Here is a 23,576-nt window from a genome sequence, read left to right on the forward strand (position 1 = left end):
TCCAGAGTGTACAAGAGTGCTTCAGGAGTTCTACGAATTTTGTGGAAATTGATGAAAGTGGCATGGGAAAAACAGGTTGTACCAAGAGCATGGCGCCGAGCAGGTGGAGTCTTTATACCTAAAGAAAAAGATTCTACAAGCATCAGTCAGTTTTGTCCTATTTCCCTATTAAACGTAGAAGGCAAGATTTTCTTCAGCATTATTGCTCAGAGATTGTCAACTTACCTATTAAAGAACTGCTTCATTGACACTTCAATACAAAAAGCGGGCATTCCAGGTTTCCCAGGATGCTTAGAACACATCAATGTGATCTGGCAACAAATTCAATCAGCTAAAAAGGAGAGGAAGGAGCTCCATGTGACATTCCTGGATTTGGCTAATTCATATGGTTCAGTGCCACATGAACTTCTTTGGGCAGCATTTGATTTTTTCAGTGTACCGATGACAATAACAAATTTAGTGAAAGCCTACTTTGGAGATTTGCAATTTAGTTTTTCAACTTCAGAATTCAGCACTACATGGCAATGCCTAGAGGTTGGAATAATGGCAGGATGCACCATTTCTCCACTGGCTTTTACCATGGCAATGGAAGTAATCATTAGGGCATCAAAATGGGTAGTAGGAGGAGAGCGCTTGGCTTCTGGAATGCGACTACCACCAATTCGAGCATACATGGATGACATGACAACCGTGACTACAACAGTAGCCTGCACTAATCGGTTATTGGACAAATTAACCAATAACATTGAATGGGCACAAATGCAATTCAAGCCCACTAAATCAAGGAGAATCTCTATAATTAAAGGCAAAGTAGTAGATAAAACATTCTTCATTAATGGTGAGGCAATACCAACAGTGTCACAGAAGCCAGTGAAGAGTCCTGGGAGATGGTACGACGGGGATCTAAAGGACACAGTTCGTGTGGGAGAAGTTAGACGACAAGCAGTGGAAGGGTTGAAGAGCATAGACAGCTGCGCTCTACCAGGCAAACTAAAACTCTGGTGCTTTCAGTTTGGTCTACTGCCGAGGTTGCTGTGGCCACTGACTGTGTACGAGGTTTCTTTGACAACAGTAGAGAAGCTGGAAGCTTTAATCAGTTCATACATCAGGAAATGGTTGGGAGTTCCACGCTGCCTCAGCAGAGTGGGATTTTATGGTAAAGGAATACTGCAGCTACCAGTCTCCGCTCTAACCGAGGAGTTTAAGTGCACCAAGGTCAGACTGGAAATGACATTAGTAGAGTCACGCGACAAATGCGTAAGGGAGGCAGCACCTGTGTTGAAAACTGGAAGAAAGTGGGCGGCAAAGAAAGCTGTGGAAGATGCAAAGGCTGCCCTTCGAATTGGTGATATCATGGGGCAAGTTCAGCATGGAAGAGGGGGTCTTGGTCTCAGTTCAGCTCCTCCTACATGGCACAAGGCAGCCCCAGCTCAAAGGAAGAAGCTGGTAGTCAACGAGGTGCAAAAGCAGGAGGAGAGGATGAGGTGTATAAAGGCCATTTCCCAGGCCAAGCAGGGAGAATGGATGAGATGGGAGTGTGGAACAACGCAAGATGGGCTGGCAAGACCTAAGGTCAATGGAACAGAGTAGAATCAGTTTCCTCATCAGGTCAACATATGATGTTCTCCCATCACCACAGAACCTAAACCTCTGGGTAGGAGAGGATCCCTCATGTCCTTTGTGTTCATCACCTGCAACATTAAGGCACATTTTGACAGGATGTAAGGTGGCTCTTAGCCAAGGACGGTTTACTTGGCGCCATGACCAGGTGCTGCGATGTTTGGCCTTAGCATTGGAAGACAAGCGTAACATGACCAGTAAGTTGCCACCTGTTCCATCAAAACATTACACACAAAAGACAACATTCCTCCGCCCAGGAGAGCAACCACCAAGAAAAGGTGTTAAAACCAATCCTCGCCCAGGACAACTGTAAGCAGCGAGAGACTGGAAAATGCTGGCAGATGTTGGTCAACGGCTTATTTTTCCACCTGAGATTGCCACCACTAACCTTCGACCAGATACTGTCTTGTGGTCTGGATCAGCACGCCTTGTTCACCTGATAGAGTTAACAGTGCCATGGGAGGATGCTGTAGATGAGGCGTATGAGAGGAAGAAACTGCAGTATGCTCAACTAGCCACTGAAGCGGAACAGCGAGGATGGAGAGTCCGGGTTTACCCAGTGGAAGTGGGTTGTCGAGGATTTGTGGCACACTCTACACCCCGGTTTCTCAGAGACGTCGGATTCAGTGGCCAAGAGTTGCGTCGCACAGTGAAGAACTTATCTGAAGCAGCAGAGAGGAGCAGCAACTGGCTGTGGTTGAGACGGAAAGATTCTGGCTGGGGATCTCAAGCAGAATAGAAAGAAAGAAACGCTGATGTACAGGTAAGTAAGCTGGGCTGAGTTGAGTGGGGGACGGAGGGGGGTGATGCTGGGACGCCAGAATCACCGTCGAGCCCTCTTGAGGTGTCGTGGGCTAGTCGACGAAACACTGAGGATGGAAGGTGCCCACTTGAAGACCCCAGAGATGTACCCTACTTAGCTCAATCCAGACGGTTGTCATGCTGATGCGCTGGGGAGGCCGCACTGTGGTTGATCCCCGGAGCCAGCATCGCAGCCGTTGTGTGTGCTGATGCGCCAGGGAGGCAAAATAAGCTGATCCCTGGAGCCAGCATTACACTTCAGCCATTAACACCAGACAGAAGGATATCTACATCATCATATGGAAGGAAACGTAAATGGATGGAGATACAGATGGATCACATTAGTTTACTGTAAAGGTACGTCTTAGTTGGTGCTTATCTTGGCGAGAGCCGAGTTCAAATCAGCATGAAGTTTTAACATCTACTCTCGTGTAATGGAAATCGTACCTAACAAAATAATTCCATAAATCATACCCATTTTGCACTTACATTAGCTACAATTGGTTATAGCACACATGTATTTTCATTTTTACATCTGCTACTACACCAGGTAAAAGTTCTCAGTGTGCTTGCCTTGTCTTCCAGGAAGTTTGTTACTGCTTGACTTCCTTGGAGCAGTGTCTCTGGGACAAAGTACGTTACTGACTGAAAGCATGTCAATCAAAAAGGGAAGCAACTGATTGGTTATTGACAGGAATGAAGCCACTGAAGGGGTGCGGACACTTTCACCCAGGAAGTTTGAAAAAGTCTAAAAGCGTGACTTGCAAAAGGAGATTTAAGCCAGTGTAGAAACAGATACCACGTTTTAAGATGAAATTTCACAAAAGCATGTTTCTTGCAAAACTGTACATTTGAGACCTATGAAATAAGTGGATGTGCACGGCAGAGACAATGTATGGAAACATAAGAAAGTTTACAAACAAGAGGAGGCCATTCAGCTTCTTGAAGGATCCCAGAGTGTCCGCTTCAACAACATTACTGGGGAGTTGATTCCAGACCCTCACAATTCTGTGTAAAAAAGTGCCTCCTATTTTCTGTTCTGAATACCCCTTTATCTAATCTCCATTTGTGACCCCTGGTCCTTGTTTCTTTTTTCAGGTCAAAAAAGTCCCCTTGGTCGACATTGTCTATACCTTTTAGAATTTTGAATGTTTGAATCAGATCACCGAGTATTCTTCTTTGTTCAAGACTGAATAGATTCACTTCTTTCAGCCTGTCTGCATACGACATGCCTTTAAACCCAGAATAATTCTGGTCGCTCTTCTTTGCACTCTTTCTAGAGCAGCAATATCCTTTTTGTAACGAGGTGACCAGAACTGAACAGGTCTTACTAATGCATTGTAAAGTTTTAACATTACTTCCCTTGATTTAAATTCTGTGAGCTACAATTACTGTAATATTTTGTTCCATGGTCTCCAGCATTTTCTACTGTTGTAAAACTCATTTTGTAAATAGTTTTTACATTTACTAACTCACAGTTGCCATAGTTGCAGAGGAGTGAGAAACTACAGTTGCGCACCTCTACTGGTCATTGCTAAAACCACCTCACTTCAGAAATTCAACTTTTAGAAGGGTCTGAAAGAGAATTAATAATGTAAGCCACAGCTGTTATTTAGCTGCCAAGTCGGGCCTGGTTCTATTATTACACCGTTTAAACTTATTTTTAAAATGTTCAGGTTCACCAAGACTCATAGCCACATTCACAGCTACAACCTACTCATGAAGACCAAAACTGCAGCCTGACCAGAGAGACTGGGGGACTAAAACTACAACTAAACGAATTCCATTCTGTGAGATGTAATATAATAAAACACAATAAAGATAACCTAATGGGTTTTCTAGTATATTAATAAAACACATCGACCAGACTAATGTCTCTCATTAGCAGCAGTAATGAACTCAAACAGCCCCTTACCTTCCGGGGAGGTGATGGTGGAGGAGAGGGGGGTGCCGGTGCAATAGGACTGATCGATGGCTCCCGAGGAAGACAGGGTCAGATTCTCACTCTCAGGAGTGACTCCACAATCCTGTCAACACAGAACAGCTTCATGTCAGCTCAGAGTCATAGCAGGGCCTTCCTTAAACCAACTCCACCAGTCAGGACCTGCCTCATTGCATTGCACACACACTGTATCGTCTTAATAGTCAATACTGACTCCGCTGGTAAAGGCACGACCGCTTGGTGTGCAGGGAGAGCCATGTGTGGGTCAGGGAGGCAGGGGCAGTTTCTCCTCACCACGCTTTCCAACTCAACTCAGCTTTCTGTTATACAGCAATATGCTTCCCCTGTCAAACTTCTGATCTGAAGTGTCTACTTTTGGAGTTCGATCATGTTTTTCCAGCAGTTTTCAGGACTGAACAGCATCAAGTTATTTGTATACAGGATTATAGGAACCCTACAGAGACTGAGCTCTCTCAACCTCCCTGCCGACCCGAGGAGTTTGCAACCAACACAAAATCAATGAGGTTCAGCCTGTTTTCAATTAAAGAAACGTTTCTGCCCTAAACCTGTTCTCCCTCTCTGTTCCTTTGCAGACACTTAGTGAGCATATCCACTGGGTTTCCTGGAAACAAGACCCACCGGCCCTACACTGTCTATGAGCTGGACAACATCCGGAAGCACACACGCTGGTGAGCACTGCCTAAGCCAGTCAGGAAAGGGACATGTGCAGCTACAGCCAAAAGTTTAGCATCACCCTGTAGAATTAACACATTTTGCTTCATAAAGTTGAAACCTGTTAAATAATGTTAACATATTGAATTACATACCACTTTGTAGTTTTCCATATACTTCACGAAAAACTGACAAATTGAAAAAAATGTGACATGAAATATGGTACTACTATTATGGCTTCCGGTAAAGTTTTGCAATATCATTTAGTAGTTTATTAGGAACACATGATGTCAATAAAATATCTAAATTATATTTGTAATATTTTTATATTTTTTAAATTAATGTCTCAATCCTAAAATTCTAAGTCATGCTAAACTTTTGGCTATAGCTGTACATTTGTATTGCCCTGTAAAGTAAGGAGTCACAGAATCCAGCTGTGTACAGAGTATGAAGCCAATATCTCAAAGGGTTAGGTCTTCATCATCCAGTAACCAAAAAGGGACTTGACCAATATGTCAGCCTTAGATCTCAGTGGGTTTGCAAAACTCCGCTCAGGAAGACGCTTATTTATATCAGTACGGCTGCCGAACAGGTTCCCTCACACATCCACAGCTTCTGATACTCGCAATAACTTAAAGAATGTCCTGACCAAGTTTAATGAAACATGTAAACGTGGGATGTACTGTTAGAACACAAAGGCAGGGCTGGTTCTTACCTCTGGTTGGTCATCTAGGATCTTCCTGCGACACGCCCGCATCTCCGATTCGCTGCAGGACTTCTCGTCGTCGTCTTCGGGCGGGACAGAGGAATTCTGGGATATAGACCTGCTGAATTCCACAACAATTGGACTCCAATAAAAAAGTGTTGTGTTGCCATGACAACTTGCTAATCCAGGCTCATGAACAGTAACAATCCTATTCTCAGTCCTGGCCCCCATTCCTTTAACTGTAATTGAGCCAGGCTCATAGATAAGGAATATATTAACAAAGGTTTTAAATATCCCCTTCGGTCACGAATCTTACATTTTTAGACATTTTAAACCAGTTTGTGTGAACTCTATGGAGTTCGAGAAGTTGTCCTGCCAAAAAGGTGAGGGAGAAGAGAGAGGGGTGAGAGAGAAGAGAGACTCACTTGGAGATGCCCTTCTTCATCTTGAGGTCCTGGCTGTCGTGGGGGGAGAGGGAACAGGCTGGCAGGCCGTGGCCCTCGCTGGTGTAGGAGGGCAGCGCCCCTGAGACGTGCCCGTCCGCCAGGCTGTGCAGAGGAGGGGCAGAGAGGGAGGGGGACAGGGGGCCGTTCAGAGCCTCCAGCAGGGACACTGCCTCGTACCCAGGAGGGATGTGCTCGGAGGCCTGAAACACACACAGGAACACTTGACTTTTCCATGACCTCGACAATTATTACTGCAATATTATTTACCAGGCTTAGAAACAAACGTCCTTTTTCAGCCTCGGGGGCTGCTTCTGGAATTTCAGATATGAACACTAGCAATGTGCAACAGTAATTTAGCAAATGAAAAATAATTAAAAAAATAAAATAAAATAAACCAGTTACACAGGGGGAAGAAATTACAGCTGCACACTCCTAGTGGTCATTTTCCAAATCAAAGTATTTCATCCCAGTGTAGATTCTTGCTGGAATAGTTAGGAAGCATATTAAACAATAATCTAATAACAACAGAGAATGCTGGGCTCCCGAGTGTCGCATCCGGTAAAGGCGCCCTATAGCTTGGAGATCGCCGGTTCGAATCCAAGCTATGCCACTGCTGACCATGGACGGGAGTTCCCAGGGGGTTAGGTCAGCTGGGGAGTCTTTGGCTCGCCACACACTAGCGACCCCTGTGGCTAGCCGGGCGCATGCAGGCCGGCCTGTACGCAATTCAGAACTGCGTGGTCCTCCAACGCTGTAAGTTTTGGATATGGCTGCACGGCAGGGTTGCAGAGTGAAAAAAAACAGACGGCTGACAGCACTCGTTTCAGAGGACGTGAGTGCTAATCTTCATCTCTCCCGCGTTAGTTCGAGGGTTGCAGCAGTGAGCCAGGTTGAATTATAATTGGCCATTCCAAAAATTGGGAGAAAAATTGGAAAATGAATAAAAATAATTGTTAAAAAAATGCACAACAGAGAATGCTAGAGAACACACATAGCAGGATATTATACAAGGTAGGTAAATACATATCACACAGTAGGTAATAAATCAAATACTATGAACACGTAGATGATGTCACTTTTAAACTGTATGGTTAATCTGTACAGAAGGCACACTGAGGAGTCAGGCCGTGGTTCTGAGGAGGCCCTGCTTACCGACTGCTCCTCGGAGTCGGAGGTGTGGGAGGCGATGATGGGGTTAAACCCCGATGGAGACAGAGGGCTCGTCTTCTTCCGCATGGCACGGATCTGCAGCAGGGCTCGGAACGCTGGGGACAGATGAGGCACACCTCTTTAAAACCACTGCCTTCCACCATTAAACACTGGAAGCTACATACAGTGCCAGGGCAATACATCCAAATGTGGAGCCACTAGAAAAAGCATAGAACTACAACCTACAGTAAAAGACACTAGTTCTAAATCCACTGCTTACTGATGAAACACTTCACAGGGATGCTCAAGCCCTGCTCTCAAAAACATAACTCAGTGACTACTGATTACATAACAAACAGAGGCAAATAAATAAATAACTTTGTAAAAGTGTAGTGTAACAGTGATAATGGCATTGCTGTGGCGTGATCCTCATTAACAGGAAACTCCCTTTTTATCAGTAATGCATTATTGACTTGACTCCATTATTACCTAGTACCACGCCACAGCAATGCCATTATCAATTCATTTTTGTAATCAGTCTGATTGTTGTTTTTGTTGTGTTCTCTCAACAAGCATGGTTTTTAGTTTAAACTCTGGTCGACACAAATCGAGTCCCGCAGCTGGCGGCAAATCTCTATCAATCATTTTGAAATAGTTTGTGGTGGTTTACTGGAATGAAAATATCATAGCTGGAAATGAAGCATCTAGTTAAATCCTCGATCGTGGTTGGTTGAATCAGGCAGTGAAAAAGCGTGGCACTGTGACGGTGGGTCCAGTGCTCTGCTGGGAGTGTGGCGTTTCTTACGCAGTCGACAGATGGGACAGCAGTTAGCCTGGTAGCGCAGAGTGTCCGCGCAGGTATTGCAGAGGCAGAGGTGTCGGCAGGGCAGGATTAGAGTGTCCCGCACGTCCGACAGGCACACCACACACTCCGCGCTGTTATCACTGATCTCATCGTCCGCCACCTGGAGAGAGAGAGAGATAGCAACAAGGTCTTTCACTGCCCTTTACTGCTGCTGTTTGAGAGGGGCTTGACAGGGCTCAGCCCACAGCATAGCGCTTATTGACAATACAAGAAGTATGTCGGTTATATACCTATTTATTATGAAGTTAAACCTCTCTGCTCTAACCACTGGTCCACACTGCCTCCCTCGGCTCTAAACATTAATGACCCCCCATAATCCCGCCTATGCACTAGACCTCTCTGCTCCCCCCCTCCTCCCTGTCCACACCTTGGATTCTTGAGTGTTGTACTTGTTCTCAATGCCATAGATCTCTTGAAGGAGGTAGCTGACTCCATCCACCTGGGGGAATTCAGATCCAGAGAACAGGGATCAGAACTGCAATCGCACTTCAACCAGGTGCAGCAAAATTCTAGACAAAGTGGGATCTGTGCTGTCAGAGTCACTTTTACAGTCTACAGGTATATAGGAAAAAACTCATTTTAACCATCTGAAAATGTTAATAGATGACACATATGATGAACCCTGTCACAACAAAATCGTTCCACAGACATTTTCCCAGCTATAAATGTCCATTCTCTGTATAGCTCTCAAATGTGCAGTTTTGAAAGAAACACATGTTACTCTGGTACTACTCTAGGTTAAAGAAATCTCTGTATGAAAGCCATGTTTAAGACATGCTTTAGAACCAGGAGACAGTGTGTCTCTGTGTGAGAGTCTCTTTAGTGTCAGTAGTATACTCTGCCTGGAGATATTGAATTAGAAAGGAACTGAAAAACTCCCTGCAGCACTGAAGACCACAAGAGTGCAAACTGAGCCCTAGAGTCAGTCCTGCTCAGGCTTCTGTCTTTTGGTTAACAGGAAGATGGCTGTTAAATTCTATACTAAACCTTTCAAGGAATTGCAGCAAACTAAATAATTTTCTCCACCATGCACATTCTTTCATTATATAGGTCCCAAATTTGAAGTTTTGAAAGAAACTCATATTTTAGCAAACATGTATTTTAATTTTCAAAACATCTTATCTGGTAATAGATTAGGTTAAAAATATCTGTTTGCAAGCCATGCTTTTAGACTGCCTTGCACTTCCTGGGTAACACAAAATAAACCATGCTGCTGCAGTGCACACATCACAAAGGAAAAATAATAAAAGTTTATTTTAAATTGAAACTAAATTATTTTTGCATATTCTTAGTACACAAGTAACACAAATCGATCATGATGCCACATTGGCACGTTATGATACTATACAGTACCTTACATATACTGCACACACTTTACTGAAACAAATCATTTTAAAATGTACATGGAACATTTTACAGTGCATGTGCAGCTGCACGTTAAACACATAGCCTACCTTCTACTCTTGTTTTCTGTTGGTATGGCAGACTTTCTTTGCAAAAGCAATTAAAGACTTCAGATTCAGAATTTGAATTATTGTAGTCTACATCTTGCTTTTCGATTCACTGGAGTCCGTCATTATTTCTGGAAGCTTCTATCCCTTTCCACTGATCGATTGCAGGGAGTTTAAACTCTGTCGAGTATGTTTACATGCCCTCTTTATCATGTTCTTAACTGTACTGATTCATTAGGCTGCTTGTATCTGTTCTTCCATTTATCATCATCCTGTGTTTGGTGTCAGTATAATAGCCATTTTTCCCCCAGTGTGTCTCTCTAGATCATGCAATTCAGTGACACTTAATATTACTGGGGGGACATGTGTTGTGTCTGGCATATCTGAATGTATGGCATAACAGTGTCTGTATTAGCGAGGGACTAATTCTTTACAAACTACTCATTTAGACCTATATAGCGAATACAAGTGCATGACTGGTAAGACTGATTGAATTATTCCATTGGCTGCCATCCCTTTGAAGAAGAGAAGACTCACCGCTTGCTTCTGTTTCAATGGCTTCACACAGAAGCTCCCGTCCATGTGCTGCAAAGACACGCGACACTCAGGTTAACAAAGTAGGCTTTCTACTGACACACCCATACATTTAGTCTGTCATGATTTGCCCGGTCTCTCCCTCACCCACCTGCTCGCCTCAACAGAAGCAGCCACCCCACTCTACTGAGAGGCTTTGGGCCTGTCTCTCCCTTGCTCATTAGTTTTTCATTTAATGGTTACTTTTTATTTGAAGTCCTGTTTTTTATGTATTAATTTACTTCATTAAATAGTAAGTAGACTCAAATTACATTTTCTTAATTTTTCTGACCGACCTGCTAGGCCTATATACAGCAAATCCAACATGTATTACATTGTATTTGTCTGCTAAATGGGGGGGACACAGCATACAATGCCATACCCCAATTTGGGTAGCTCAAACAGAAGGTATATAAGAGGTTGTTGGACAGTTAACAACAGTGCAAATTGTGATTTGTTGCAAACTTCTTGATAAATGTGCTACACAATACTTTAGACGTCGAATCAAAGATCAATCAGTAAGAAATATCACACAGAACAAATGTGCTATTTCCTACATCCACTGGGGTGTTGCAGGGAGCTGGTTAATTGTGTATCTGTTGTACTTGGGAGTTTGGACAGGATTCCGAGAGCTTCATAAAAGACTCATTTAAAAGCAAAGGAACTTCAGCTTACCTTCTCAAACGTGGCCAGCAACACATGGGAATGACCCAAGTGCTCTGCAACACAGGAAAGACAACGATGCGATTATTCAAATGACTCTCCTTAGATTAATGACTGTTGATAAAGCATTCTTAATATCGCCAAAGCCTTGTGTAAAGAGTATTACATTAGTTTATAATATATTTTATGGGTACTTTGCTTTACTGGGATATTAGTTTTTACCACAACAAAATTGAGAGAGAGTTGAGATAAGAGGTTGTGTGTGTGAGTGAGAGGAGAGGAATGAGAGCCATTGTTCACTAAACGCTAAAAATAATAAATACAGTGGTTTCCTACTGCTTTGAACCGCAACTGTCATCTGTCTCATTATATCCTGGAAACCCCGCAGCTCAGCGCTACAATACTTTTAAATTCAGTATGTATTGTTGCTGTATATTAAATTCCCCATTAACGACCCAACAGCAAAATTAAATCAAAATGTTACCCATGCACAGAACTGCGTAAAACGTAAAAGGCAATTGTAATTTACCAAAAGATAAAAAAAAAACAAAGTTTCCCGAAACAGTATCCAAAGTCAGTATTCAAGAATATAGTGCTCAATAAGGCCCTAATGTCACATTTTAAATGAAAACGCACAAAAGCAACTAAAGATCACAGATTTAAAAAAAAAAAAAAAATGAATCACGGTATCTAAAACTGTTTAATTAACTTTTTTACATTTCCGTAACTTGTCTCGTTCACTTTGTTTTTGCTGCATTTCTGTCATGGGAAATTGGAGGAAGCGCTGTGTAACTGCACAATCAATACAGACTGATTCAGCATGTGATAAAAAAATAAAAATAATAAAAAACACAGGCTGCATGCTAAATATTGGACTCTGCTTTCAACAAGACACAATGAGATAGTAGTGGTGGGAACCAATCAAGACGTAGCTTCAGTGTAATAGAAGAGCCTTCAGCGCTTTTCCTCCACCAGGTAATGTGGACTTTCCTATTGGCCCGGTGTTGATGGCTGAAGTGTGATGCTGGCTCCAGGGATCAACCAAAGTGCGGCTGCCCTAACATATCAGCATGGCAACCACCTGGAATGGGCTGGGTGGGGCACCTCCTGTCTTCGGTGTTTCATTGACTATGTCACGACAATGATGCCGGCGTCTCAACACCTCTCCCCTCCACCCCCCACCCCGCCCAGCCCAGGTTACTTGCCTTGCCATCCATTCCTTTTCAGTGATGTTAACTTGGCTTAGTTTCTTTCCAGTCCCCATTTGCACCATTAAGCCAGCCTGTATCTGTAACCCACGCATAGACTCCACTACATGTGAGCCTGCAGGAACCCAGGACAGACAAGAGCTCTCTTACCTTCACCCTAACCCTTACCTTCACCCTCATCCACCACAGCCTGCACTACCATGGGGTACACATCCTTGTCCATGTCGAACATCAGCTGCAGACAGAGACAGAAAGGGGGTTCACACACAGTGTCGCACACCAGACTCAATACAGGAGAACTCACCACTAGCAATTCTTACTGCACACTGAAGAAAGTTTTTTATAGCACAAGTTTTAGAATTCTGATTCAGCATTTTAAACATATGTTTTCAAAGGTTCTACTTTTCACAACAGAGAAAGTTTGTCTAGAACTGTATTAAGTGTACAAATAAAGTTAGACACATTTTGGCTGTTATAAAAGGTGTATTAGTAACATACATTACAAAAAAAGTAAGGGAATGGTGACAAAATAAATCAAATGACATTTCAAGCTAATGCCTAGTAATTGTAGGTAACATTTGAGACCTATAAAATGAACAACTATATCAAAGTGTTTTGTTAGCTCCAAATACTTAAACCCCACATTAGCTCCCCTGCAAGCCCCCAGCCCTTTTACCTCCTCCTCGCTCCACTCCGACAGGTTCACAGTGTGAGAGGGCAGACAGAACTGCTGACACACGCCTCGTTTGAAGTGCACCGTCTCTGACTGCACGGCATTATCCTGAGGGATGTACCTACAACAGAGCGAGCGAGAACAGGGGCCTGAAACAATATTACATTAAACAGCTTAGCTGCACAGTGCACTGGGATGTGCCGGTCATTCTAGTGTTGGATTTGAATTAATCGGAGATAGATTCTAAAATGCAGTATTCAGGATCGCTCTGAAAGCGCTTGGTTAAAGCAACTAAAAGCAGCAACACTGATAACCTCTTGCAGTGGCAGAATGTTTGAAAAATCTACTGATCAAATTCTTTAGTTTGTAAACAGCATCCTCCACAGCGGTCATTTCAGCTAAATAATGAACCTTCTGTTCAGCTTGCGGCTTGGGATGGCTCACTGGCGCCGCGGTCACTTATCTAGCTGGAATGACTGCGCTCTAGCAGGCTGCGGCCCCAGGCTAATGCTTCTCCCCGGCCAGTTACTTACGTAGGGACTCCATTCTGGAGCTCTTCGATGGCCTGGTAGTAGATGGTAATGGCAACCTGTGCATCAGCGTCGAAGGTGAACTCCACGTTGTAGCAGAGTCGCCCCTTCCCCACCTCCTCCCGGGGAGCCTTCACATCCTCACTGCACCTGGAACACCAGCACACATGAGGGAACACACTGCTGTACTACTGGAACACCAGCAAACAGGAGGGGAGCCATGAACACACTGCTGTACTACAGGAACATCAGCACACAGGAGGGGAGCCACAAACACACTGCTGTACTACTGGGACGTGTAGCACAAGCACCTGTGTGAATGGGCTATCACTGCACACACTGAAAGGATACTGTACATCATCTACATTTAAGTAATTATGAAATTCCACTGCAAATTCGTATTTTGCCCCTGCTTTTCCCATGGTTATGCTAGGCATTTACTACAGTTAAAATGGTTTGACAGTTTTTATTATGCTTTACTGTACCTCTCTGGGCTTTACAATTATTACCTATGCTTTACCATGCTTTCACTATGCTATGCTTTTACTATGTGGAACTTTAATAAAGGTCTTACTTATACAAATACCTTTATATGCATTTTATTTTATTCTCTGCTGCTGTTTCTTCAAGATTGTTATTTACCAGGCTTACTAAGTAATTCATTTTTAAATATCTTGGCTTAACTATAATATTTTGACCCTCTCTGAAGCTGTGGCAACGGTGAGTTTGTAAAGAATCATATTCATAGGGGCAGCAGTCCAGATAAGCTACGTACCTGCCGGTTTTACTATTAAAAAAAACTGAAATACGCACTACATTTAAATTGAATGCGTAAAAATATGCATAGCATATTGTTGCACAGCTTCATCACCCGCCTCCCCTAAAACTTCCACTAACAACTGCATCTCCCAGAATGCAATGTCTTCAGTTACTAGGAAACTGCACACAAGAAAAACCAACCCAACAACATTATCCAATCTCTGGCTAGCCCTGTTGTCTTTGCAGCCAGTCACAGTAAGAATAAGAAAAATTTGAAGCTACACAGGTTGAAGCGTAAACACCCCAGTCCAGCAACAAATCCAACTGGAACCATCGTCAGAGGCAACCGCTAAAAAAAAGGGTGCCTATAATATTAAACAGACTGTTTTATAACTCTTATTTTATTTATCTGTATGGCTTTATATTGAAGTTATAACATGTTCACCGAGTTTAATTGAATTGAATGTTAAAACAGAAGTAACGTAATTCATTTGCAGTCAGTGTGATACCTTGAACAAAAATGTGCTGAGCCAATAGAACCTTGTAGAACACACATGTGGCTGTACAGGAGTTCCATTTTAAATGCAATGTTACTTGAAGGCTCTTTTTTAATGCCTACCCCATTACCATTAAAGACTGTACAGTATTTATCGAGATTACTCATGACTTCAAGGTAATGTTGCAATTTACCCCCCGAAAATACATTTTACTCTTTGTTTTAAAATTAGATGGCAAGTTACTCCCAGACCCAAAACCTTATCTGGAGCGCTGCATAGGGGGCTGAAATTACAGCTGTGGGAGAGAGAAATTATCATGTGTGGTTGAAATCAGAGTGCAAGAGAGAAGGACTTACTAACTATGGAGAAAGTCACAATTAATGGGAGTTAAACATGATGCTACAAAAAGACAAAAAACACCTCACTACAAAAAAGACATAATTGCACTTGAGAAGGTACAGAGAAGGCCAACTAGGCTGATCCCAGGACTACAGGACACGAGCGATGAGGACAGGTAAAAAATAAATTTAAAAATATCTCCCGTCTAGAAAAAAGAAGGGAGAGAGAGGACTTGATTGAAGTCTTTAAAATCACAAATGATACAGATAAAGTTAACCAAAGACACGACTTCAAAATTTAGCAGAGAGAACAACAAGAGGGCATAACTGAGTTATAAAAAAAGAGAGTTATACATGCTGGAATAGCCTACCGGGTGAAGTGTAGGATCTGAAACACTGGAAACATTAAAAAAAAAAAATAAGACTAGATTCTGTGCTCAAACTTTTCTTCTGTAATCATGTTTAGTCAATAATTGCGAATTGAAACGGTTCTTATCGCTAGGCCTGGTCTCCAGGGGTCTCACACAATGGTGGGTGTGGTCAATGCTACGGGACCTACCTGACGAGGCGCAGCGTATCTTTACGAATGTTGATCAGGCTGCGGAGCGTCTTCACTGGCTCTTGAGGAGGGGGGGCAGCATACGGGAACTGCAAAGCAGACAGATCATTGTGAGCTCCTCGCAAGACTACGTCATGCTGTGAAAACTGCACACACCATTAGTCTGGTAATGTGTGCATGTCTGTTTAGTGCACAGGGAAATGGAGACAAGAAGGCTTGAAGGAAAAAGGCAGTAAAGACACGACCCCTTTAAGAGCATGTAAACAAACTGGACAGTCAACAAGGTTTCAGGTAAAGTCGGGTAAACTGTGGAAGACTGTAGTCACCCAAGAATCATATTTTGGTGTAAGGATTGTGGATTGTTAAACTACCAGAAACGAATCTTCCTGTAGCTCGGCTGCTATACCTGTGCAACAAAACAATGCAGCTCAGTGTTGAAATTAGATCAGCAGGTTTTTCAAACACTCCAGTGTGGTTACGTGTTGCTGCTTTTATTTTCTTTAACTAGCTATTAGAGTAGAGGCCTTTCAACATGCTATACTGTTATTCTGTTATATACATATTTATCGTACTGCTGTAATGTTTCTAACTGTCTATGTATTGGTGTCTGTTGTATTTATGCTGCCTCTTGGCCAGGTTGGCATTTTAAATGATAACTTGTTCTCAATGTCTTTACCTGGTTAAATAAAGGTTTGATTAAACTATTAAATATTTCAGTACATTTATTACAACTTTGGCAATGCTTGTTTGACTTTGTCATATGAATAAAGAACATTTGAAATTGAGAGAGAGAAATTGAGGGACACGTACAGAGAGCGAGAGCGAGAGAGAGAGAGAGAGAGAGAGACTGTGTCTCAGAAACCGAGCCCTGTCACAAAGGCTGCTGCTGAAAGTGTTTCCATTTATTGGAGCAACACGTCTGGTGGACCTGGTTCTTCCATGTCTAAACGGTTTACATTTGAGACCTATGACTAACTGAAGGCGGCACATTTGTTTTTCACAAAGGAAGGAGCAAATGTGTGTAACATTTTCTGGAAGTAAAAATTTATTTCAGGCTTTTTTGTCACTCTGTGCATAGAACACAGAGACATGCTTCAAGCACAGCAGCAGGCAGTCCCAGCAAATCAGACAGTAAAGCAAACCACAGATCAACCAAACCTTGTCATCTCAATCTGCACTGCACCTCACATCCTCAGCAGAGTCAATAACTATCTGTGTGTGCATGTGTGTGTGTATATGTATGTTCTGCATGCATGTGTGTGTATGATCTGTGTGTGCGCGTGTGTGTGTGTGTTTGCTCTCTGTCTATGTGTGAGTGGAAACTCAAACAATTTCTAAGAACCTCTTGCATCCAGGGAGTTTAACTTGACATCTCTGTGCAATCTAGCAGGCCATATAGGTTTCCATATAAATTCACAGAATACAACTTTGTGCAGCGTTATGAAGTAAAGATATCAAAGTGTTAGATCTTTGTCACTAGAAACCAGTTGTGGGATGTCGGGGGTAAAAAAAGGAAGGCCTAAAATAGACTAGTGAGTGGTGATAGCAGCCTGATTCAAGGGTCTGTTTCAAGTAGTCTGCTTCCAAAATCATTTATAAATGAATAAAACACATTGTAGAAATTGGGCACAGTTTTGAATATACTGTGTAATGGTCAGGAGATTCGGTCAATATAAATACTGCCATTGTGGATAAAGCTCTTCTTTAGAGTGCAGCAATAGCACGTGCATCACAGGCCCACAGCTGCGGAGTTTATAATAAGATTTCTATCAAGATTTACGACGAGTCCTACTCAAGCAGCTTGGAGATGCTGGGGGGGGGGGGGGGGGAGCTGCAGACTGTGGCTCTCTGCTGGCCTTGTCATCCAGCTTGATGGTGCAGAGCTTGGAAGGCAGCCTGTGGGAGCGTCACCACGGCTCTCTACTGGCTGTTCATTGTGCAGGACGTGCCTGGAAACATTACTGATGTAGCAACAGAGCATGTTTTCTTTTGAATAATTAGCCCAATTTGGGAGGTGGCTATCCCTCTCCATGATGGATTTTGTGATGAAACCTGAAATCACTTGAAATGCACATAACTTTCAACCAGTCTATCCCTCTCTTTTTGCTCAACTGAATATTTCCTGTGTCTGTGATTAACCGAGCTAAAGTACTATAACTCCCATGTTATTTTATGATGCTGGAATTTCCAGTGCTTGTGTAGTCTCCCCCTCTTCTTTGCAAAGCATACCAGTCAATTTACAACACCCCCTTCTGATTAATGAGTGAGAATGTCGGCCTGCTTTGTTCTCTGTGAAATGTGCAGTCAATCAGTTTCCCTGCTCCCCCCGCCCACCTCTCCCTGAATACCGACTGCCAATAAAAGTTTCAAACACAGAATCTGATGACCAGATGAGAGAGGTGGCCTCCTAGCCTGAAACCATATCAGCCTCCCATACGAGATCTAAACTAACCTCTAAACCAGCAGATATTTGAGATATTCTCTAGATATTCTCAGCTCGAACCGAGAAGCAGCGACAACGCTAGTCAATCTGGATCGCCTGCATTACTGATGTAGGTATGCAAGCACTGATCCAGTGGTTTTGTAGTGCTAATTTTATAGTAATAATTGCAGTGCATCTTACAAATGTGAATTAAAGTCATATTTCTCACATCTTCCAACATGGAAGATGCACACATTATGGTAATGGTGTATTTTATATATATATATATATTTTTTAATGTTATTTTTTTCGTAGCAATTAATGAGCAATACATTGCCCAGTGTTTTCGGATATTTTTCAGCCCTGCACTTCTGTTTGAGGTCACAGAAACAATGCGTCTTTGGAAGGCTGAGAAGGAGAGCCATAGTGGTGGATGACACGGAAATATATTAAAGTAATGTTGCACTTCCATTAAAGACAAATGTCTCAAATGAACAGCAGACATGTACTTTCATTTTAATACTGAGACAAATATTAACATATGCAACTGTCTGCTCCAGATCACCCATAGGGGTCACTGTAGGGTCCTCACCTAGCAAACCTAGGACACAAACCTCCGGTCCCCTGACTGCATGACTCACCCTGCACCCTGCCTTATAGTGCTCCCTCGCTATAAGACTCTCGATTATAACACACCCCGGATATAGCGCTCCTACAGCATGTCCCCCAATTCCCTGTACTAGTGATTCATGCAATATTTCTACAGTAAATACAGTACCAGTTTTGTTCAAACTGTAAACAACTTCTCAGTGATGCAGTATCTGAACTGAAGAAAAGCTGCGCTGGCACTTTATAACACAGACATCTTATTCAGCATTCATTTTATAACTACATAAATATCAGGCTTATTACGTGGCTCTCTTTCCTATTGTATTAACTTTTTTGCTGTGAGAGGAGCTGCGGCATTCTCGAGATGCTTCATCTTCGCTTCAGCCCCACTCCTGCAGCCGAACCTGGGGCGAGCCCAGTCCCTCTTCCCCTCTCCCAATCCGCTCTCCTTCTCACACTTGGTTTGCTTGTCTGTCGCTTCGAACTGAACTCCCGACCGCCATTTAGCCAGGCTATTTATAGTTTAAAAAATACTAATTAAAATGATCTACAGTGGGAATGTTACCTTTTTTTTGATTACATGGTGATTTATGCATGGTTAATTCACGGAAAGTTACATTTTTGCTTCACTTTATGTGCATTTTATTTTGTATTTTAGTCAGATGTGTGTTGTTATGTGTCCCGAAGCACCCCCGAGATCTGCATTATAGTGAGGGAGCACCGTGTGTGTGTGTGTGTGCGTGTGCGTGTGCGTGTGTGTGTGTATGTATGTATATCTATCTATATTATATATTTTATATATATGTTTGGTTTCTTTAATGTTCAAAATGACCATTTTAGTACAAATGTATAGTAATATTTTTACAGTTCTCCCATCCTTGTTGTAATTTCAGAGGGCAGACGATTCCTGAAAAGAGCTAGTTAGAAGATTGCCACCCCTGTAGTGTCTGCCTCACAATGTAAATAAAGTGTCTCACCACAATCAATAGAACACGGCTCAACTTGCTCAGATAAACGCTTCCAAGCACACAACAGACAATCCTTACAAAGACTGCCAGCACACACACTGCTACTTCAGTTCAATACATTTCTACGAATCAGACAGGCATTGATGGGGCTCTGTTCTGATGTGGTGTTGTTGCACAATGAAGAGCTATCCATGGGCCTCGTGTTACCTTGATTCTTAAGAGACAGACAGAGATGCTTCTCAATGCTTCACTGAACCACAGCTTCTTATTTAATGAAGTCCTGCCTCTCTACATCTCTCTCTCTGCAGGTAAGATCCAGTATTAATCTCAGCACTAAATCGATAGTCCCAACCATCCAGCTTTGCCGCACCGCAGAGCTGCACTCTTTAAATCAATCCACAGCCAGATGAAAAGATCACGTATTACCAGAAACACCATTAAGTCAAAGCTGCCGCTGCTCCGTTTGCTTACATAATTGATCCAATTACCCTAATTACACTGGCTCCACAAGCGCAAACTCACTCCACTCCCTGCCTGTAATCCAGTTGTGCGAGATGCAGCGACTCCTTATGGGATGGGGCCCTGGGATTCCTCGAGGCCCTGGTCTCATTTACTCTGGCCTCGGGTACCTTGGCTCAAGGCAAACCGATCACATGTAAAATATTCTTCATTGAGTGATTGTTAATTTGGATTTAAAAAAAAAAAATCAGATTCAGATTTATTAGATTACATTCAACTATTTTGTTTGAAAATGTTGAGTAGTTTCTTCACAGTAGACTAGGGAACTGTGTATGAAAAACATTTGTTTGTATTCTTGTTTAAATGTTTGGCAGTGAAATTACTAAGTTTCTATTGTGCGTTTATCAGTTATAGACAGGATGCACATTTTGTTTTGAAGTGTGGAGTCCTGATATGTTTTTCTTTTGCAGTTAGGGGTAGCCCATTTAAAACTGACCGTGGTATAGCTTTGCTTTGGTACTCTTCTGAACATCAGATGGTACCAATTATCATGTAACTGTGTTGCCACGGAAACCTGTTTAAGATCTTTGTTTTGAAACAGAAAGCAGAGTAATTGTGTGTGTGTGTGTGGGGGGGGTACTTAGTGGGGTACCACAAGGGTTTGCACTTGGACCCTTACTGTTCCTTAGTTATATAAATTACCTGAACCAAGATACACATTACAAGTTGTTAAATTTGCAGATGAAACCAAACTTGGGGAGTAGTGGACTCTGAATTCAGCAGCCCAGCTAATTCAAAAGGATTTCTGTAGCTCTGTGCTGGGCAAATTAATTTTCAGAGACACAAGGACACGCTGTATCAAGGCTTGAAACGCACACCACCCCTGCAACCAGTCCTGGGTTTCAGCACTTCCCTTATTTTGTTATAGTATTGCAATGAAATCTGCTCTGAATTAACAGATTTTCATGACAGCACAAATAACCTGAGGCAGTAGGTTTACTATTAGGTGTTGTCCATGCAGCTTTTTTAACATCAAACTCCTGGCTCCTGATCATTTAAATAATGCACAGTACTTAATTAAAAGTAGTTCTGCGAGTTTCAATCCCTGCTGTATATTCAAAATCAAAAACACATTTTATATTTGCTTACCCCCCAAAAAATGTGTTTCTGTAATAGTGAATGACAGCCAGGCTTGTATCATAACTATTGAACTGGAAAGGAACTGAAAAGCTCCCTGCTGCACTGAAGACCACAAGAGTGCAAACTGTTGGATCCAAGAGGGAGTTTCTCTCATTTATCAACAATAACCCAAGCCCGCTAGAGTCAGTCCTGCTCAGGCTTCCGCTTTTGGTTTACAGGAAGACGGCTGTTGAATTCTATACTAAAACCTTAAAGGAATTATAGCATATCCATTCATTATATGAGTTTTGGAAAAAAACACGTTTCAACACTAGAATGACAAGGAGGTCGTTTTGACCTTTTTGGAATTTAAATTTAAATTGGGTGCACGTGTTTAAGATACGGAGCTGTGCTTTCCTGACTGTGCTGTCCTACATATATGTACTAATTACCCTGACAAAGAAAGAATTGCGTAACTGCAAAAATTAGGGAGATACTGTCATACCTATTCCAACCAGGAGCAGTCAAATTGACCGATACATATAAAACATATTATAACAATTAAATGTTGCAGTATTACTTCTATTTATCAGTCGGGATGTGCCACCATGTATTGAAGTTTGATTATATCAGTCTACATTCCTCAAGTGAGTGGTCTTCTGACATTTCTATTGTTTCAATGATCCTCCTGATAGCCCATCTATCAGTCTTGACAGTTCACGACACCCGGCTGTCTGTCTGCAGTCTGGTTACAATACAAGTAACTTGTTTTTCTAAGAAATTCATTGTTACACCAATACACATTGAAAATGGATCACGGAAAACGCAGGAAAGCAAAGCAGTGTTTGGAATTACTGCAAAGTTTACCAAACAACAATTCTGATGCAGCAGAGATGGACAATGACGAATCTGGCTCTGAAGCAAACAGTTTGCGAAGATTAATCTTCCAGCAGCAGTGACAGTGAGGAGATACCAGCGAAGTGCCAGGACCAAGTGCATGAAGAGGTCGCAGGAGATCCCGTAGGAGAAGAAGCAATCCTGTGGCAGCCCCTGCAAGGATGCTAGCCATTCCACCTGCATCAGCCCCTGCACTTGAGGCAGCCACTCCAGTGGTAGCGCCAGCAACACCAGGCACTCAAGAGGTTGGTAATAACGGCACTGTTTGGAACACTACAGGCAGGATTTTCAAAAACCATGTACATCACTTCCTGTCTCAACAACTAAATAAGATGAACACGTTAATCAAAATGCATGTTAACGAGATCAAGAAAAATGAATGGAAGCATCATTCGCTATTATGGAAACTACCTGCGTACAGGGAGGCGGCTCTCCCACCAGCGAGAAGCAGCCAACTGGAAATAAAAAATAATGGGAATATCTATTTTGAGTATAATTTGTTGACTTAATTTAAAATTGTGCATTTTGTCATTTTGAGGTTGCGCTTTATGTAATATGTCTGTATATAAACACACAAATGTCAGTTTATTTACAATGTTTCGGTTGTGTAGATGCTTTATATGCTGTTCCTGAATAAAACTATGACTTCAATTGTTTGTCCTTTCATTATAATATTTATGTTGTTTTTAATATGCCAGTCAAATTGACCGCTCATGGTTGTTCTAGATATGCCTATAAAACGAGGTCGTTCTAGTGTTAACAAACATTGTATCTAATACTACACTAGGTTAAAGAAATATCTGTTTGCAAGCCCTGCTTTTAGACTGCCTTGCACTTCCTGGTTCATTTCACCTGGAGAGTGTAATAATCCCCACCCTTCCATCCCAATAACCAGCTGCTTCCCTATTGACTGACAGTAACAATAACATGCATTAACCCAGAAGACACTGCTGTGGTGAAATGAAAGCAGGTTCATGGATTGTTTTGTTCACTGCAATCACTTTAAGACTACAGGTTGAACTGGCAGCAGGCAGCCCCAGGCAAGATGGAAAGGCAGCAGGGTTCAGTACATACTGCTACGGGCCTGTGTCCCAGGAAGTTGAGGTCTGTGTTTTCCCCAAAGAGGTAGCCCTCCGGATTGGTGGAGTCAAACTTCTCCCCGCCCATGATGAAGTGGCTGGCAAAGTAGCTTCCTGTGGAAAGACAGAGTTCAGAGTCAGGACAAATAGTATCATTTAAAATACATCATTTAAACATGATACGGAGAGTATGTATTCATAACTGTAAAACTGTAGGTTGTTTCTGAACAGCTGAAACACAGCCTGGCTTGACTGTAGCAGGGGTGGAGAAAACAAACACTGAAAGCAGGCAAGTTGGGTGTCAATCATGCCTAATACCCGCCTCATCAGACTCGCAGTGAATCAGAAAGACGCGCTGGAAAAATCTGCCAAGGACAAACACAGAAGAAAATCTGGTGCTGTATTTGTAATACTGAAGTTATTCACTCTCTATATGAAAAGACATTAAAGAATAATGAGGCTGTGTGGTCCAGTGGTTAAAGAAAAGGGCTTATAACCAGGAGGTCCCCGGTTCAAATCCCACCTCAGCCACTGACTCATTGTGTGACCCTGAGCAAGTCACTTAACCTCC

The 23,576-nt window shown here is 42.4% G+C and overlaps 1 protein-coding gene across 6 annotated transcripts in view; it reads right to left on the minus strand.

Annotated features, from left to right (window-relative positions):
- The window catches only part of LOC117423500 (E3 ubiquitin ligase RNF157-like), a 43,934-nt gene that overhangs the window by 14,685 nt on the left and 5,673 nt on the right, over positions 1–23,576 (minus strand). For 5 of the 6 annotated variants that reach the window (XM_058989947.1, XM_034039390.3, XM_034039387.3 and 2 more), the window contains exons 2-14: positions 23,001–23,119; positions 15,453–15,541; positions 13,303–13,449; positions 12,773–12,890; positions 12,265–12,331; positions 10,901–10,944; positions 10,190–10,237; positions 8,569–8,640; positions 8,142–8,301; positions 7,340–7,452; positions 6,167–6,387; positions 5,751–5,862; positions 4,337–4,448 (exon numbers count right to left, since the gene is read on the minus strand). In XM_058989947.1, the coding sequence (XP_058845930.1) occupies positions 4,337–4,448; positions 5,751–5,862; positions 6,167–6,387; positions 7,340–7,452; positions 8,142–8,301; positions 8,569–8,640; positions 10,190–10,237; positions 10,901–10,944; positions 12,265–12,331; positions 12,773–12,890; positions 13,303–13,449; positions 15,453–15,541; positions 23,001–23,119 (1,422 nt within the window). The remainder of the gene's footprint in view (positions 1–4,336; positions 4,449–5,750; positions 5,863–6,166; positions 6,388–7,339; positions 7,453–8,141; positions 8,302–8,568; positions 8,641–10,189; positions 10,238–10,900; positions 10,945–12,264; positions 12,332–12,772; positions 12,891–13,302; positions 13,450–15,452; positions 15,542–23,000; positions 23,120–23,576) is intronic. The other variant, XM_034039388.3, reaches the window with a different exon arrangement.

The sequence above is a fragment of the Acipenser ruthenus genome, chromosome 17, assembly GCF_902713425.1.
Source record: "Acipenser ruthenus chromosome 17, fAciRut3.2 maternal haplotype, whole genome shotgun sequence".
In the NCBI taxonomy this organism is placed as follows: Eukaryota; Metazoa; Chordata; class Actinopteri; order Acipenseriformes; family Acipenseridae; genus Acipenser; species Acipenser ruthenus.